The 17,765-nt window shown below is 34.2% G+C and overlaps 1 protein-coding gene and 1 pseudogene across 1 annotated transcript; one reads left to right on the plus strand and one right to left on the minus strand.

The window, feature by feature from the left end:
- Positions 1-96: 96 nt before the first annotated feature.
- On the plus strand, positions 97-4,422 carry LOC110794723 (putative pentatricopeptide repeat-containing protein At1g12700, mitochondrial; annotated as a pseudogene).
- Positions 4,423-4,506: 84 nt separating this feature from the next.
- On the minus strand, positions 4,507-11,094 carry LOC110794724 (protein ACCELERATED CELL DEATH 6-like). Its single transcript, XM_021999684.2, has 6 exons — positions 10,987-11,094; positions 8,967-9,557; positions 8,216-8,815; positions 7,455-7,975; positions 5,400-5,954; positions 4,507-5,277 (listed from the first exon to the last, which is right to left on the minus strand). The coding sequence occupies exons 3-6, from the start codon at positions 8,238-8,240 to the stop codon at positions 5,170-5,172; spliced, it is 1,209 nt and encodes a 402-aa protein (XP_021855376.2). The 5' UTR covers positions 8,241-8,815; positions 8,967-9,557; positions 10,987-11,094; the 3' UTR covers positions 4,507-5,169.
- Positions 11,095-17,765: the final 6,671 nt, after the last annotated feature.

Below are 17,765 nucleotides of genomic sequence, written 5' to 3' on the forward strand. Positions count from 1 at the left end.
AACCAATCATACCACCAGTGAACAACCACCCACCACGGCCCAGGCCCAGGCCCAGGCTAATAATCGCCTCACCTGAAATTCAACCTAACCTTTACCGCAGTCCTTCGTCTTTTGTTACCATAAAAAAATGGCAAATAAAGGTGGGGTTCGACTTGGAAGAACAATTATTACAAAAGCTTCAACTTCCATTAATGGCGGCAACATATTTCTTCATCCTCCAACTATTCTTTATTTCTGTAACCCCACATTCAATTCTTCTCTATTTCATACCCACACTGCAGATGAACAAAACCCCAATTTGTTCCTCAAATCAGTAAGACATCAATGCAGACATGGTTTCCGCAAGGTCGACGACGCCGTCTCTCTCTTCCATCAAATGACCCGTATGAATCCTCTTCCCCCTCTTGCCGATTTTAATTTCATTTTATGTTCTATGATTAAAGTTAAACCTAGAAAACCGTTTAATTATTCAACTGTACTTTCTCTCTCTTCGCAATTGCAATTGTTGGGTGTTTCTTATGATGATTATTCTTTTAGCATTCTTGTGAATTTCTACTGTTACTTGGGTCGTGTTGATTTCGGGTTTTCAGTTATTGGAAGAATGATTAAGCTAGGGTATCAACCCAATATTGTGACGTTCACTACCCTTGTCAATGGCCTCATTCATACTGGTCTAGTGGATGAGGCTGTTAGATTGTTGGATAAGATTGTCAAGTTAGGGTTTCAACCCAACATTGTTACTTATGGTGCTTTGATCAAAGGTCTTTGTGGGGTCGGGAATTATGCGAATTGTCTTAGCTTGCTTGTCACTATGCACTCTGGGTTTTCCCTTTGCAAGCCTAATGTTGTCATATATACCACCATTATTGATAGCCTTTGCAAAGACAAGCTTTTACCTCAAGCCGTCAACCTTTTTATGGACATGAAAAGCAAGGGTACTCCACCCGATGTCTCTACTTATTGTTACTTTGATTCAAGGGATGTGCAATCTGCGACAATGGAAGGATGTAAAGATGATGTTGAATGAGATGTTAGAGAACAACATAGCTCTTGATGTTGAGATATACAATATGTTAATTGACATGTGTTGCAAACAAGGGAAGGTTAGTGAGGCGCAAGCTATAGTGGGACTTATGACTAAGAGGGGTGGTTGTCCAAATATCCGTACTTACACTTCTCTGGTGGATGGATATTGTTCATGTGGCCGAATGGATGAAGCTTCCGGGCTAATGGATTTGATGGTGAAAAATGGTTGTTTGCCTGATTTTGTGACTTATACCAGCTTGTTAAATGGATATTGCATGTCTAAGAAGCTTGACAAAGTCCTAGACTTGACCAAAGATATGCTGCTTAGAGGATTAATGCCTGATGTTGTCACATATAGCACCCTTATAAATGCCTTATGCAAGGACAACAAACTCCAATCTGCAATTCAGCTTCTCAAGGAAATGGAAGTTAACGGTGTCAAACCAAATTTAATTACTTATAATTCATTGCTTGACCACCTCTGTAAAAGCTCACAGATTGTCGAGGCATTGGCAATGGTTAGACAAATGGGTAAAAGTGGATTAGTCCCTGACATAATCACATATGCCATCCTAATTGAAGGCCTTTGTGGAGTTGGACGGGTTGAAGAAGCAGGGGATATCTTCACTTCTCTCCGAGCTAAGGGTTTAAAACCTGACAATTATACATACAATGCACTGATCAAAGGGCTCTGTAAAAAAGGCTTACTGAACGACGCCATTGAGTTATTAAAGAAAATGGAGGACAATGGATGCGCTCCGGATGATTCCACCTACAATTCAATTATCAGTGCTTTTCTGTCTGTTAATAATGTTAGAAAGGCTTTAGAGTTTGTCAATATTAAGATTAGCAAAGGGTTTGCACGTGATAATTACACTACTTCGCTTTTTCTTGGCTCACTTGCTGCTCATGATGTTAGCAATGCAGACAAAGCTTTGCTTCAAAAGTTTCTAAAGGAGGAAAGCATAAGTTAGAAGCTTAATGGTTGCAGTGTCCTGTTAATAGAAACTTCTTCCTTGTGTTTCTCTCCTAGCTCTCTGCTCAAAGCATCTGTTACATGGTAATATTTCCTTCATTTAATTGTCCCTTATGGTCTATGTTACCTGGACTCGGATACCCATATCGGACACGGGTACGTGTTCAAGTGTCCGACACGGCTATTTTGTGAAAATGCGTGATTTTGGTCCAAAATGAAGTGTAAAAATGTTCATAGCCACGTGCAACTGTCGAGGATACGACACGGGTATTTTAGGTAAAATGAAGAGTCTACGTAACAGAGCTTCTGGTGTTGTTTTTGAACATGCATGGTAATGATTCTTCCACTGTAACAAGCTGTTTTTTTTTTTACATTTATTCTTTTGGCTGTGTCATGTTCTGACTTCTGAGCATGAGAAATTTCATTATTTTCAGATAATTGTAACTCATTTTGACTCTGTCTACGATTTATTGTCAAAAAGCAGTTCGGAATGGAGAGGAAATATTGCTAATTTTCTCAGGAATATGAGAGATATATTGCTTTTAATATTATATCATTAGACCTCACACTTGAAATTCTAAAATCTGATTAATTTTTTGAATATCACAAAGAATTTAGGCACTTCACAAGAAACTCTTTACAACTCCTGGTATTGGATCATTCAATTCAATTCCCCCTCTACAATTAAGCTTGAGTTGTCATTTGTTCCACCCAAGTACCCTACAATTATACACTTGTTCTCGTATCCAATTGTTACTGCCACTTTGGACATGTCTATTTCGCTTTTTTTTGTTGGTAAACGGCTTAGCAGCTTGACATTGTTTCCTGTGCTGCTTTGTTTAAAGGCAACAATGCTGATGCTCCACTTAGAAAGATGAAGTCTAATGGAGACTACTAGCCTAATGCTTATGAAGTTATTATTTATAACACAATAATTGATAGTCTTTGTAAGAACCAACTTTTACCTCAAGCCCTTTAACTTTTTGCAGATATGAAACCAGCAGATTTCACCCAACGTCATCAACTCATCACTTGTAATTCTTCAATTCGTGGTATGTGCTGATTGGGGTTGTGGAAAGACGCCGAGGAGAGGTTTGACCACAACATATATTGATATATACTACAATTTGATTGACATGTGTTCCAAACAAGGACTGGTTGGTGAAGCATGGGCAATAACAATTGGACTATTTGATTAGTAGAGGTAAGGTTCACAATATCATTTCTTGCAATGCTTTGTTAGATGAATATTATTTATGAAGTGAGATAAATGAGGCTGAAATGCTAAGGTTTTTTATGGTAGAATATATGTGCAAACCGTTGTTACTTTTAACAGCTTAGTTAATGATGTCTGGAAAAAGTTTGGAACATTACAAGACTTTTAAGGAACAGTCTAATGCAAAAAGGATATGCTTTTAAAAAAAATTGGCCATAAATGTATTTGTGTGTATCTTGTGCAATTTAATATCAATGTTTTGACAATATATATGTTTTAAGTTCTGTTCCACCCACACCACTGATAGTTATGCTTTTATGTTACAGGTCAGCTAGTTTATGTACTTTTGCATTTCAGAATCAGTATTACATGATTTTATTTGAGGACTGATGTGTCCAGTAGCAAAGAGCTTGAAGGAATTGAATATGTTAAATAATGTAAGGCGTAGCTCTACTAGTTGAATTGTATGATGTTTTAGTTGGCTTATGGCTTTATGCTTCTTTTTGACATATTAGGTGCTTGTTGAATTCTATGATCATGTGTTTAGGCTCTGTTCTGTTCGACTTATTAACGGAGCCTAAACACATGATAAGTTCAGACCATATATTCCTGTTTCGGTTTTTCTGGAAGTCTGAATCATTTGGAGACAATTACTGCTTGGAGGCTTTCCTAGATTAAAAACAAAGCTTGCTCATTGTATTTTATTTGTGTGTGTGTGTGTGTGTGTGTGTCAGATGCATTATTCTAATGATTCTGTTTTCTTCAGGATGCTCAATACTTCATATGTCAGCAAAGATCTCAAGGGATTTGTTTAATTTATCCATTAAAACGTGCCAATACCAAGGGCTCTCGTCAAATATGACATGAAAGATTATATCTCAGACTTTGTTATGGTTATATGGAGAAACTCTATCAGGCTCAGATTTCATATGGAATTGAAGTTTCAGAATATTGAAGCAGTCCCTGTCTCCCTAATACTTTCACTTACAATACCCTATGATTGATGGACTATGTAAAGCTGATCATACCATGTACATAAGAACCAACCCTTGATTTTTATGGACAATCTGTTTGTAGTAAACTAGTTTTTGCTATCCTTTAGAAGTGTTGACCATACACAATACACTGAATTGATCAAGGGGCTCTGTAGAAATGGACTTCTGAATGATGCCATTCACCTTTTAAAGAAAATGGGATTTGCCAATTCTCTTTTTTAATTATGATGTTACTTCATCTGTCCCTTAATACTTGCACCGCTTTTCTTTTCAGGTTGTCCCTTAATACTTGCACCGCTTCTATAAATGATTTTTTTTTTACCAATATTATATTACTTCTTACACTTACCTACTAACCCACTCCCTAAAAAAACATCATTTAAAAATTCACACCCCTACTACCCCTTTACCCATTTCCAACTAACTATATTAAAAAAATACCCCATTATCAACTACCAACCAATTAAATTAATAAGTTAATTCAATTGTCTTAAACCCCACACCGGTCAAACCGGTGTGAGTATTAAGGGACAAAGGGAGTACCTTTTAAAACTGCATTCTCTTGTCGACAATCCATTGGATAGAAAAAAAATGTTTCTTTTTGCGTCGTTAATGCTGGATCATGTACCAATGATGTCTTGGCCTAGTGGTTAAGACTGAGGGCCTGTGTACAATAGGTCTCAGGTTCGAATCCCCCCGCCCCATTTGTAGTTTATATTGCCCTTGTGGTTCATTCGCATCAAAAAAAAAAAAAAAACAAAAACAAAATGCTGGATCATGTAGATATCTGCTAATACTCCGTATAACTTAGAAGCTGCTGCTAAAAATGATAATACAAGTACAAGTATTTTCAATGATTGCTGCATTGATCTTGAAAGAAATTTTGAAGTCGCGTTTGATCTTGTTGGATAGGGATGCCCTGCAATTCAAACATAGACCTGATCAACCTGTATTCTTTACATTTCTGCGTTTGAGCCCTCCTTTGTCTGGTTAGCAGTAAGAGAGCCTTCGTTTGAGTCCTCCACACGACGACTAAGCAAGTGATCTTGTTCATTACGGGTGCCCTGCAATTCAAACATAAACTTGACCATTAGTATTTATATCTAAGCATCATGGAGTATCATCAAACAATGGCTAGTTACATAAACATGTAAGACCGTCAAGTTAAGTATAATAAAGAGTTTACCAGTTCCACATCACGTATTTGATCTCTGTGCTTTTTCTTTAGAGTAGGCATGGACTTGTATACATACTCTAGAAAATCATACAAGAAATTCTTGTTGATTGAAATTGCAATGAGGAAGCTCATAATGACAACAATAAGAATATCTGCCCACAATGACTTTGGAGCGATAACAACGTATACACCAGTCATGAACGCCAATAAGGTGCAGTTAATTGCTAAACGGAGAAACACCATCCTTCGATCAATCAATACCAATGATTTACTGGCATCGAAAGCCATGGACCATGTGAGACAAATCAACACCAACATTGAAAAAAAGAAGGCCAATGCATCAGATACCAAAAACACTTGGAAAGATGGCTTCTTTCCCAACAGTGCTGCTCCGGTTTCTTGATCGAATCCACCAGGGAGAGTGAATCCAGCAGTGAACGTAAAGGTTGCTAGTAAAGCCGCCACGATGAATAAAGAGTTTCGCACGTCTAACAAATTCGTCTTATCTTTGAAATATGTCGTTTTTATCCTCGGGTCAAGCCCTATTCTTTTGCACATCCGGTCCTGTATTTTACAATGGATGTCATACCATCCAACAATAAGATGTAATTCATGCATTGAGATATAATCATATATAAAAAAGATTTCCGCATTAATAATTACCAATAAGATCTTATTGAAGTAAGGTTGTCTCAGTGGCGGTGCCAGGATTTTCTCCTTAAGGGTTCGGAATCCTCGGACGCATATAATCCAAAATCCAAAATCCAAATTACAACTAATAACTCGTGGGGCACATGTTCTATCACATTAACATTAAAAAAATTACAATTGAACTCGAAGAGTTTTCATATTTTGAAAGCGATCTATTACATCATCCTAAACTAGTTTTAAAAAAAATCTTTCTTGATAAATGTTACTAAACTATCATTCAAGAGTTGATCACCCATCTTGTTCCGCAACTTGTTTTTCACATAGATTTCAATTTAGCAATTATAACAAAATATTTAAAGTTCAAACCCTAACTTCCTAAATTGTAAAGCGATAAATCATACTCTAAACCAAGTCCAAGTTATCTAGGAGAGTAATTAACATTGAACATTTTATTCACAAATTCATCTGTTGTTCAAACAATTTTGATTAAATATTTCAAATTTTCAAGTAAATAAATTTGCAAAAAGTAATTACAAAGTAAGGAAATTATGGGTAGAGTTTATTTAGGAGTTGTGGATTTAGGGTTTTGCTTTGCCTGTTAGAGAAGTGGGTTTACTGTTTTAGAAAACCAAAAAAAAAAATAGAGGAGAAGCCGAAAAAAAGGGAAAGGAAGGGAATTCATCCCCTGACGTCTGGTTAGGTTAGTAAAGCCAAAACCACTGCAGCGCCACATTTCTTTGTGTCATTTATAGAGTTTAAAATTACTTGACCGTTTGCTTAAAGAACCTGCCAGATTTTATTTTAGCTAGTAAGGGTTCAGTTGAACCCACTGAACCCTTACTAGCACCGCCACTGGGTTGTCTGCATAAATCGGTGATTAGAACTTGAATAAGGCTATATTTCGTAACTGTGACTGGTATGGCCGTATGGGTGAAAAAGGATGTATTTGGTAATTATGACTATGCACCCGGGTGCACCAGTGTGCACCAGTGTGCACCCTGTTTTTTAATGAACATATAATTTAAATACAAAGAACATATTGTTCATATCCAAAGAACATATAGCCAATGATCATGTAGTTTCAATCCATAGAACATATAGTTTAAATATTTCACTAGTACATGCACATTGAAATTATTCTCCATGTTCATTAGATTTTCAATGAAGGTTCAAGAGGGTGCACAATGAGCACTATGCACCCGAATGTATAATCCAAATTGCGCTGAAACATGGATGCAAAATATTAAGTAAGTTGTAATTTAAAGGTAAGTAGCTGAAATTGATAAGGTATCTTCTCCTTTTACGTTGAAAAAAATAAAATAAAAGTTGCAAAACACTTATTCCTTCTTTGTTATAACACACATGTCTTAATAAAATAAAATTAGTTTGGAAATTTTTTGAAAGAAATCATACCCATGTCCGGTTGTTGTCGCATTCTTGGGCAAGCAGATATATGGCAGATACATTTTCATCATCCACAATGTTATATATTATCTTATCCATGGTGAGTAACGTTTCTGTCAAGAATAAGTCTTTATTTCGTATTGCTTTGTGTAAAGGTGTTACCCCTTTGGAATCTTGAAGATTGATTAAATCCTTCATGCGTGTAATCTTGAGAAATTCTTCATACCCAGTTAAATTTGGGAGTTTTATGTGATGCAAAGGAGAATCCTTATATTCAATACAAAGATCTCTAAACTCTCCCGGATTATGGTCGATGAAGGCACAAAGAGCTAATACATGGCCTTGCTCACATGCTTTTATCCAAACCAAGGGCGCGCTATTGAACACAGATGGTTCCTTGTCCAAAACTACTTTTATAAACCATGCAGGACCAATTTCATATGCTTTACCCCAAGCTGATTTTCCGTTGACGTCTTGTTGGGTGATGAGTTCTGGAACTTCTTTAACTAACCATGTCCCGAACTTTTCATCTATTTTCAATTGGTTTACCAAAAGTGAACAAGGGAAGCATTAATGTTGAACAAATTTCAAGATTGCAATGAACAAATAACGTAATGAATAAAATGTTGAGATATTTTAATATCAAATTTTTAATTCAATATGAATATTACCATTATGGGATAACAATTAAGTCTTATTGCGGGAAAAAATAAGATGAAAAATAAGGACTATTTGAAGCGATGAATACGAGAGTAGATATTGAATCTTACCTGTCAAACTTGGAACTAGATGCATTATATTACGGCCATCAAATGAATCCTTAAGATATTCGGTCCAACTTTTCCTGTCCAATCTTGAAAATATATGCTCAACTACTTGAGAGCAATTGTTCTGTATAGCTAGAAACAAAGTAGTATGTTTTGGATTGTAACAATCGAGTAGATTATTAATATAATCATCCGTGTGTAATTTCAATAAGTATAACGCAAGTTCTTCATTTTGGTTGCGTATGGCCAAGTGCAAAGGCCCTTCATCTGCTTTATTCGTTCTAAATCATGGCAACTGATTTATGTCATTGACCCTCCAAGTAGGATTATATTCTTGGTAAGCTTCAACAAGGAGCTTTACAACTTGGTTCGTTGCTTCATGGCTGGTAGTGGCCGCAACATGAAAAGGATTATTTCTGTCATTGTAATCTGCATCAGTAATGAGTTTCACAAAAGTACTCTTCCATTTGCTGCTTAAAATGTATTTGAAGAGCCATAATTCGCCCTTTTTTATTATCCAATTGTGCAATACTGAAAATCCTCCTTTGTCTACTCTTGTGAGTAACTCTGGATATCTTTCAATAAGCCGTGTACAAAATTCCTCTATGAACAAAGATTTTTTGAGAGAATGTTAGTCTATAGAACTCAAGAAACCTACGATATATATGATACCTAACTTGTACCATAGATAGAGGTGTATCCTCTATAATATGAGACAATTAATGAATCAAAATAGAAAGAGAAGTAGACTCACTTGTGCATAATGATGCAAGATGCAAAACATTCTGGTGATTCATAATAAGAAGTTGATTCCAACCTTTGTCACCCACTATCTCTAAAACCTTGTCCGGGACTTTATGGCATCCCTTCACGATAGCCAAGAACAAGACATTAAACTGACTTTTAATAACTGCATTTTCATCAATTGACAAGATATATAGTGCAAACTTTTCATGTCGACAGGCTATGGCCAATACCAAAGGTGAATGACCATTATCGTTCTCCACTAACCATGGAAGTAGATCTTCTGAAATGCTAAATGTTTCTTGTTTGTAAATATCTATGAGCAATTTTGCTATTTTAATAGCAACTTCTTCATTGGAGACAATTCCAGCCAATCTATGAAAAGGGTTGTCACCATCCATGTTTGTTGAAGAGACCAATTGTGCAAAAATCCCCTTTACATTTGGAATAATAACATGGCTTTCTAGAAGATATTTGAATGGCCACAATTTAGCAGATTCAAATGTCCATAAATGGAATATTGAAAATCCTTCGTCATTCTTTTGTTTAATTAGCTCTGGCGCTCTTTGAAGCAATCGTCGAAAGATTTCTTTTGCTTCTTCTGTAATAAACAATAATTAGTTTCTATAGTTTACAAAAAATAATAATTGCACATTCATATAAATCTAATAAAAATTCTAAAGGGTAGTCTTGTGATTTTTTTGAATTTCACATGGTGGAAACAAACTACTCTGTATTTGATTTTCTAAAGTGGCAAAGTACACATGTATTGCTAAGTACTCATAACTTACAATTCGAACATGTGACCTCATATCTTATATTGCTGTGTATTGCTAAGTACTCATATCATACAATTCGAATATGTGATCTCATATCTTAAATTGCTATGTATTGCTAAGTACTCATATCTTACAATTCGAACATGTGACCTCATATATTAAATTGCTATGTATTGCTAACTACTCATATCATACAATTCGAACATGTGACCTCATATCTTAAATTGCAATGTATTGCTAAGTATTCCTATCTTACAATTCGAACATGTGACCTCATATCTTAAATTGCTATGTACTCGTACATGAGATCTCAGATATATTTCATATTTTTTACTCCGTATATCACTAGGCCGATACATCATTGTTAGACTATGACATACTATGTATATAACTCGAACAAATGGATTAATGTACCTTATTCGACACCCGCGTACTCTAATATCGCCCTCGTAGTTAATGTGAAAGTACAACTATGCCCTTTTAAAAAGTTACCTCCTCCCTTCATTTAAAAATGTTACACAAATTTATAATATTGTTATTATTTAGTTGACTTTACTCATAATTTAACTCTTCCTTATATTATATAGACCTAGACATGATCTAGATAGACGAGTTATGATCTAGACAAGATCTTTGCAGATCTGAACATGATCTAATCTGGATATTATGTGATCATACCGATTCCGGTCTGGATATATAATGGTTCTCATCTGTAAAAATCAGTTTCTGATATGGGCATGATCTAATCATATCGAATCTGATCTGGATTTAATGGTTTTAATTTGGACATGATGAATTGTAATGTTTTGTTAAAGTTTTTTTATGCCTTAAATAATAGATTTTAATTGCATCGACAACAATATTCTTTTTTATTAAGCAATAATAGTAATAAAATAATAGTAATAATAACAATGATATAAATGTATACCAATAATAATAATAATAATAATAATAATAATAATAATAATAATCTGATTTGGTCTAAACTTATTTTTTCTGATCTGATCTGAACTGAATTTATTTTTTCTGATTTTATCTAATCTGATCTGATTAAATCTAAAATAAGTAATAAAAGATCTTGAAATCAGGTGAACTAAACAGGGGCTAGTATAAATCATCAATTTTCAGAACTAGTATAATTAATAAACAAAAAGAGCAATTTACAATTGTTGTTCTTTTATTTTTTTTGATTTGTATATCTTTATACTCCAAACTTTAATTGTGCTAAAACAAAAGATGAATGAAACGTACCTAAGCAATTTAAAGACTGAATCGAGTGGAAGGGAGTGTAGCCTTGGCAGCCAGTGCAAGGAAAAGAATAGGGAGACCTCAACATCTCCAATCCTTCCTGGCCTCTTTATTAAAGACCAAGTGTGGATACTGATAATCTTGCTATCAGTAATTAATACCACTGACTACTCCCTCCGTCCCAAAATTATCTTCCTGCTTTCCTAAACGATCGTCCCAAAATTATCTTCTTGTTTCTAATTTTGGCTACTAAGGTCCCCACTTTCTCATGTACTATATTAATTAAAATTGAATTGAAAACCCCATCCATGTACTATATTCCACTTTTCCCATGTACTATATTATCTTTCACATGTACTTTATTCCACTTTTCCATACAACTCAATCATCATTTGTACTTTATTCCACTTTTTCATGTACTATATTCCCATTTTCTTAAAATCCGTGTTTTTGGTCATTATGGGACGGAGGGAGTAGTAAACAATAGACATCTATCACGTACTCCACTATTCACTTATTTAGTACTCCCTCCGTCCCGGAATACTCGCAACGGTTTGACTTTTTGCACTATTCACATAATTCACTTTGACCCTATTTTATTTGTAGTATATGAAAATAAGTGTTAGCTTATAATATATGGTTGACTTCATCTTAATATATATTTTCAAAATATTAATATTTTACAAGTTTTTATAATATATAATTGAAGATATTGATGGTCAAAGTTGTGCATTGACAAGCGTGTCCAGTCAAACCGTTGCGAGTATTCCGGAACGGAGGGAGTAGTACCATTGACTAGTACGTATCTCACTTTCTTCCCCATTTCTATTCAATTAATTCTCTTGTCTTGTCCTTATCATACTTCGTCTCTTGCTAACAAGCAGTAGAATTGAAAAAATTGCGTGGATACTGCTAAATATCTTGCTATCAATAATACCATTCACTAGCAAACAATGGCCAGCTATCAGTAATACGTACCCCTTCCTTTTTTTCCTCATGTTCCCATTTACGATTTTACGGTATACTCTAGTTTCGAAAAGTAATGATTGGGTGTAAAAAAAAGTGGAAAAAATAAGAGAGATGTAATAAATTAATACTCCTCCGTTACGTAATACTCGCCTCAGTTTGACCGGCATATAGTTTTAGGCATTTTAATGGACTTAGTAATTTATTAGGTGGTAGTTGATAGCTACTACATTAATGAGCAAATGCAAGGCCAAATTCCGTTGCAATAGGCCCCAAAAACCGTCGCATTAGACCTAATGCAACGACTTCATACTGTTGCATCCGTTGGCGTTGCATAAGTTATTTCGTTGGCCCACCAACAGACAACGACATTCCAGGAAATCACTGTAACCCATTTAGGTTACGGTTCTTTAAAAATTCATTTTCAAAAACAAAAGAAAAATCTGTATTCTATATTCTGAAAATTCTGTATTCTGTATTCCAAAAATTATGTATTCTGTATTTTGAAAATTCTGTATTCCAAAAATTCTGTATTCTGAAAATTCCATATTCCGTTTCGAGGTTTATTCATTCCTCGTTAATAAAAATGTCATAATTCCGTATTTCGTATTCCGTTTCGAGGTTTATTCATTTCTCGTTAATAAAAATGTCATTATTCCATATTTCTTACTCCGTATTCTGTATTTCGTATTTCGTATTCCGTATTCCGTAAACCCATATTCAGTATTCTATAGTCTGTATTCCGTATCTTATATTCCGTACTCTGTATTCGGTATTCCTTATTCCGTATTCCGTAGTCTCAATTTCGTATTTCATTGTCATTCCGTATTCGTTATCCCGTTCTCAAAAATCAAGTTAAGCATCTGTTTTACACCGCATGATCAATTGAAGCAACCCAAAAACCGCTTAGCTTCGGTTCAGTTTTACACCGCATGATCATTTGAAGCTGAAGCGACGATTGAGACTTGTCATAAATGCACTAATTCAAAATGCCTTTTTTGAGTTAAATTGCGGGACTTTTGGACATCAAACCGTCAAGTTGCGTATGAATACCCATTCATTAAAGCTAAATGAAATAGGTCTGGGGGGCATGTTGTTTGGGTGCCCAATTGGCTACCAATTGTGTCTACTGCCCAAAAGCCTACTTGGCTAACACAACATAAGTCAACTCTCACTCAAAAGGCTCCACACCCTATTTTAAGCGGCCCAAGGCCCACTGATATATAATAAAAATTCATTGGTGGCCAACGACTTTATCATCCCTCCTCATGGCCCCCTTTTGCAATTTAACTAGTTTTAAGCCCGTGCGACGCACGAGTTAATTATTTAATTGTTTCTTTTATGTTTTATATATATAATTGCAGTCCAATTTTTTTATTGGATGATTTGAAGCCTAATATTACAAGGTTTGTATTTATAAAATATCAATTTCAAATAATACAGGATAAAGGTTAATTTATGTTATATTGTATTATTTGATTCTTCATACTTTCTCAATCCATCAACTTACTTTATATCTGATTTCATCTTTTAACAAAAAATAAAAAAGATATTTATCATATTATATCTTTTCCATATTCGTTTAATCTTATCTTTTCATCCTAAACGTATTTACTTTGTTTTTACAATTGCTACATAAATTAAATCTTGTTTTAAGTGACGATACCGATGAAAACGTTTATTCATCTTCTATTAATATTTCAAAAAATGTACGGAGTATATTTTTCTCAAATTATCATAAATATTTATGGGGAAAATATATTAGCATGTACAAAAAGGAAACTATACTAATATACTAAGTACTTGTTATTTATGGGGAAAATATTTACGGAGTGTTGAGTGTTGACTAAGATGTAAATTATTAATACATAAAAAAAAGGAGAGAGAAAGGAAAATATTGGCCGGCAAAAAAGCATCGAACCCAATATTAACCAAATTGCATAGGAAGCGCTACTTCCTTATAAAACTAACTGAGCCCACGAATATTTGCGGTCCTTTTATGTTGCAAACAACTCAAAATCTTATCTGAGTGATTAGCTTGCAGCAAAGAGTAGCTCATCAGCTTTAATGTTATTCAACAGTATAACGTCTATTACTACTCCGTATATATTAAAAGAGACATCAGGAATGACACGTGTCAATTCCTTGTGCGATATATTTGTTTTATTTTATTTTTATTCTCTATCTTTTTTTTATAAACTATTTATGCATGGAAACAAATTTTTTTTTTTATAAATTATGGCAATAATAGATACTACGTAATAATAATTATTATTCTAAATTGGTAATATTTTAGTCAAATAGCTATATAAATTGAAAATATATCACTCTATATTTTGGTCAGATTATCATATTAACATTTTAAATATACATATTAGATTAATAAATTTAAACGAGTATGTTTAAAATATTATAACTATGCAGTAGTTGAGGAGATATTCAGTTAAATATATTGTGAAAAAAATGATCAAAATTCGTGCGTGCACAGGATCTAATCTAGTGTCTTATATGGCCGTGTCAGCCAATATCTAGTGAGGTCTATCAGAAATTTTTGTGAATATCCCATGATCTCAAGTAGCCATAACATCAGTCGTCATCTCAGCATTCCCAAAGTAATAGCTTCCCCCTAAGCTGTCATCAAAACAATCTAGCTCTTCCCCAAATTCAATATCATTCTCAAATCTAAGCAACCCATGAATCATCAAATTTGCTTTGTAACAGATTGATAGCATCGACAGTTAAAACAACCTCCAATGGCATAATAACCCGCCTCAATGTTGGTTGTGCAAATACTCCATTATACGAAAAAAAGCAGAGTTACGTAATTGAAAAACGAACGTAAAGTTTAGATGTATATCCTAACACTTATAAAGCTTCATACTTGCATTACTATTCACACAAAAGTGATATTACATATATGCCCCCAATTTTAGTGTATTTTCATTTTTTGTCTTACTATTAATAATAGTGTGCATCCATTTTTACCCTTACTCCTCTCCTTGACATGTGTTCATCAACTATGGACTTTTATCCTCACCTTTTTTTGCAGAAGGTCAGGGGTTCGAGCTCTAAGTCATGCATTTTTGCTTTTCTATATTTTTTTTACAAATATTCTTTGTGGAATTATTGAGGAAAAATAAACTTTTCTTTTTAGGGAACTTATAAAAAGTACGGAGTATCTATTTTAAAACCGTTTTTATTTTCTTTATTATTTTTATTTATATTATTTACGACTTACAAAAACGAATTAAATTGTTCGGCCCCCGTCAAGATTGGTTCCTGGCTTTGTCCATGCCCGTCGCAAAACCCTTTTGCGACGGGGCTAACAACCAAACAAAGATGGGAACAACCTTCGCAAATGTCTTTTACAACGGGTTAACGACGAAATTTTTCATTAATGACGGACCCCCTTTTATGACGGGTTCACGACAAGAAATCCCGTCATTAATCAACGATTATTAACCTTTAGTGATAGAATTCCTCGTCGTTAATGGTACAATTTTTTGTAGTGATAATTGTAGTCTTATACTCCTACATACACCGTAAAATACATAATATTATAATCGTTGTACTTACTACTTTATGGAGTATGTAGACTTGTAGAGTGCATAGTATTGTAAAGAAAGAAAAAATTACAAAATTTTACGTGAAGAAGTTGCATTATTTTCATGATAATTACTTTTGTGCAGCACTATCAATGAAAAAATTTCGATCCATCCTTAAAAGTAAATGTCATTATAACCCGTTGACCAATAATTTATTTTGTATAGGAGTATACTAAATTTAATTATTTTCTTTCCCTCAAAATAGTTATTCCATAAATATGAATAAATATATATTTCAACAAAATGTTTATTGAAGTTAACTTGTTAGACCACAAACGTCGAAATATATATAAAAAAAATCAACCAATTTAACTTGAATTTACAAAGGAATATACCTTGTATAATTTCCAAAGGAATATATATATATGTTTTCTCTAACATGCACCCATTTTTCTGCTCATCTGAAATTCTAGATTAGCCTTGATGTGGCTGAATTGGTTGTTCATGACTCCGTAGAAGATTGGGGAGATGGGGGAATTATGAATTGTCTAAAAGTAGATATGAGCTCTCGTCCAGAATGCATACCCAGTTTTTGGAGCTCGTGAAGATTTGGCCCGAGGTATACATATCCACATTGTTTCTATTTCCTCTTGTTGATTTGTTGACTTGGGTTTCGTTCTTTCACTAGAAGACTTTCTTGTGATGATTTTATGGGGATCGGGAAGAATTAACATTAGTGATTGTAAAGGGGGAGCCTTCGGTTACAGATTAGGGGTGTAAATGGGTCGAGTCGAGTATTATCATGTTCATGTTTAAGCCTATTCAATTTAGTTGTGTGTACAAGGCTTTAAGCCTGAGTTTGGGTTTCAGATTGATCTCTAAATCTCGCTTATCATGAGTGATTATTAGGGGGTGGGGGGATAGGTGTGTAAGCGAGTTGAGTCGAGTATATTATGTTCATGCGTAAGATTTTCTAGCGTAGTTATGTTTTTAAGTCTTTAAGCTCGAGATTGAGTTCCAAGTCTTGTTGAAACTTAGCTCATTTTTTATTTAAAATATTCCAGCTCAATGTGTTTATCACTTGTATAACTTTACATATTCAAAATGCTTTTATAGGTTGTAGGTTGGCATGAACGTGCATGATATGTGCTCGTTTTGGTTTGTTATATTTGCATGCTGTCCTATAGAAAATTTGCATATTATATTGTTGTAATATCAATTTTTTAATTGTTAATGATTTGCTAGTTCTCTTGTAAAGAATGCTTGCAGTTCAGGTGTTCACCTATTGGGTGTCATTCAGTAAAGCTTTATTATTGTAGTCCTGCATTTTTTAGAACTCTCTGATCATTACCTTTACTAATCAAGAGCCTTCATTTGAGCTATTTCCAAATGATCAGGTTGTGTATGTTTCTTATGTACTATTTTGATTCGTTTGGGTAAACGTGTTCAAATTCGGTAGGAATTTGGTATTGTAGCCTTGTAGTAGGTGTTTTTTTAGCGATACAACCTTTAGCTAATATTTTTTTGGGGAGAGGTTCCATTTTCAATAATCCTGAAGCTAGGTTTGCACCTAATTCCTAGGAATTTTTAATAACAATTAAAGACGGTAATCCTGATTTTCTATTAAACTCTTCTTGTTTTATTTTGAAAATTAATCATGGAATGCTTTTATCTGTATATAATATACGATTAGTTTTTGTTCACTTCAATAGTATTTTGATTTGTGTTTTAGGGATCTGGAGTTTTTTTTATTCAATTTAAGGATTTGTTTGTTTCTTTCTTTGTGTTTTAGGGAGCTTGAGTTTTTGTATTTAATTTAAGGATTTTTTTTTGTTTTCTTCCGACCTTAGTTGCTGCCACGCGCCTACAAATCCTAGTAGTAGTAGGTTGGTCACGAGATTCAACAACATCCAGATACATCCATGTACTCTTCTTCGGGTTTAAGATTGAAGGACATTAGCTTCTTTCCTCTAAGTATTCGAATAAGAAGACCCGTAGTGCCTTTATTGCTGCGGTTTTTGCTATGCGAAGATATTATGCTCTTTCTGCCGGCCACGGTCATGTCAGAGTGTCACGGTAGAGACACTTTACTAGACTTGAGTACTTATTGTTCTTCTGTCAGGATAAGGATTGTATCTTGTATTCCTATACTAGATTAGCTCCCATGCGATGCACGGTTTTAACCAAAATTCTTTGTTAAGATTTGTATAAGAAGATATATCATCTACATGCATTGTTAATTGTTAGTTGTTACTATTCTTATTGAAGTTA

This window comes from Spinacia oleracea, chromosome 4, assembly GCF_020520425.1.
Source record: "Spinacia oleracea cultivar Varoflay chromosome 4, BTI_SOV_V1, whole genome shotgun sequence".
NCBI lineage: Eukaryota > Viridiplantae > Streptophyta > Magnoliopsida > Caryophyllales > Amaranthaceae > Spinacia > Spinacia oleracea.

Coding starts and splice junctions, on each gene's coding strand:
- LOC110794724 (XM_021999684.2), bottom strand. CDS start 8,240: ATGCATCTAGTTCCAAGTTTGACAG. Junction 7,976..8,215: donor TCTAGTTCCAAGTTTGACAG/GTAAGATTCAAT, acceptor AATTGAAAATAG/ATGAAAAGTTCGGGACATGG. Junction 5,955..7,454: donor GCGACAACAACCGGACATGG/GTATGATTTCTT, acceptor TGTAAAATACAG/GACCGGATGTGCAAAAGAAT.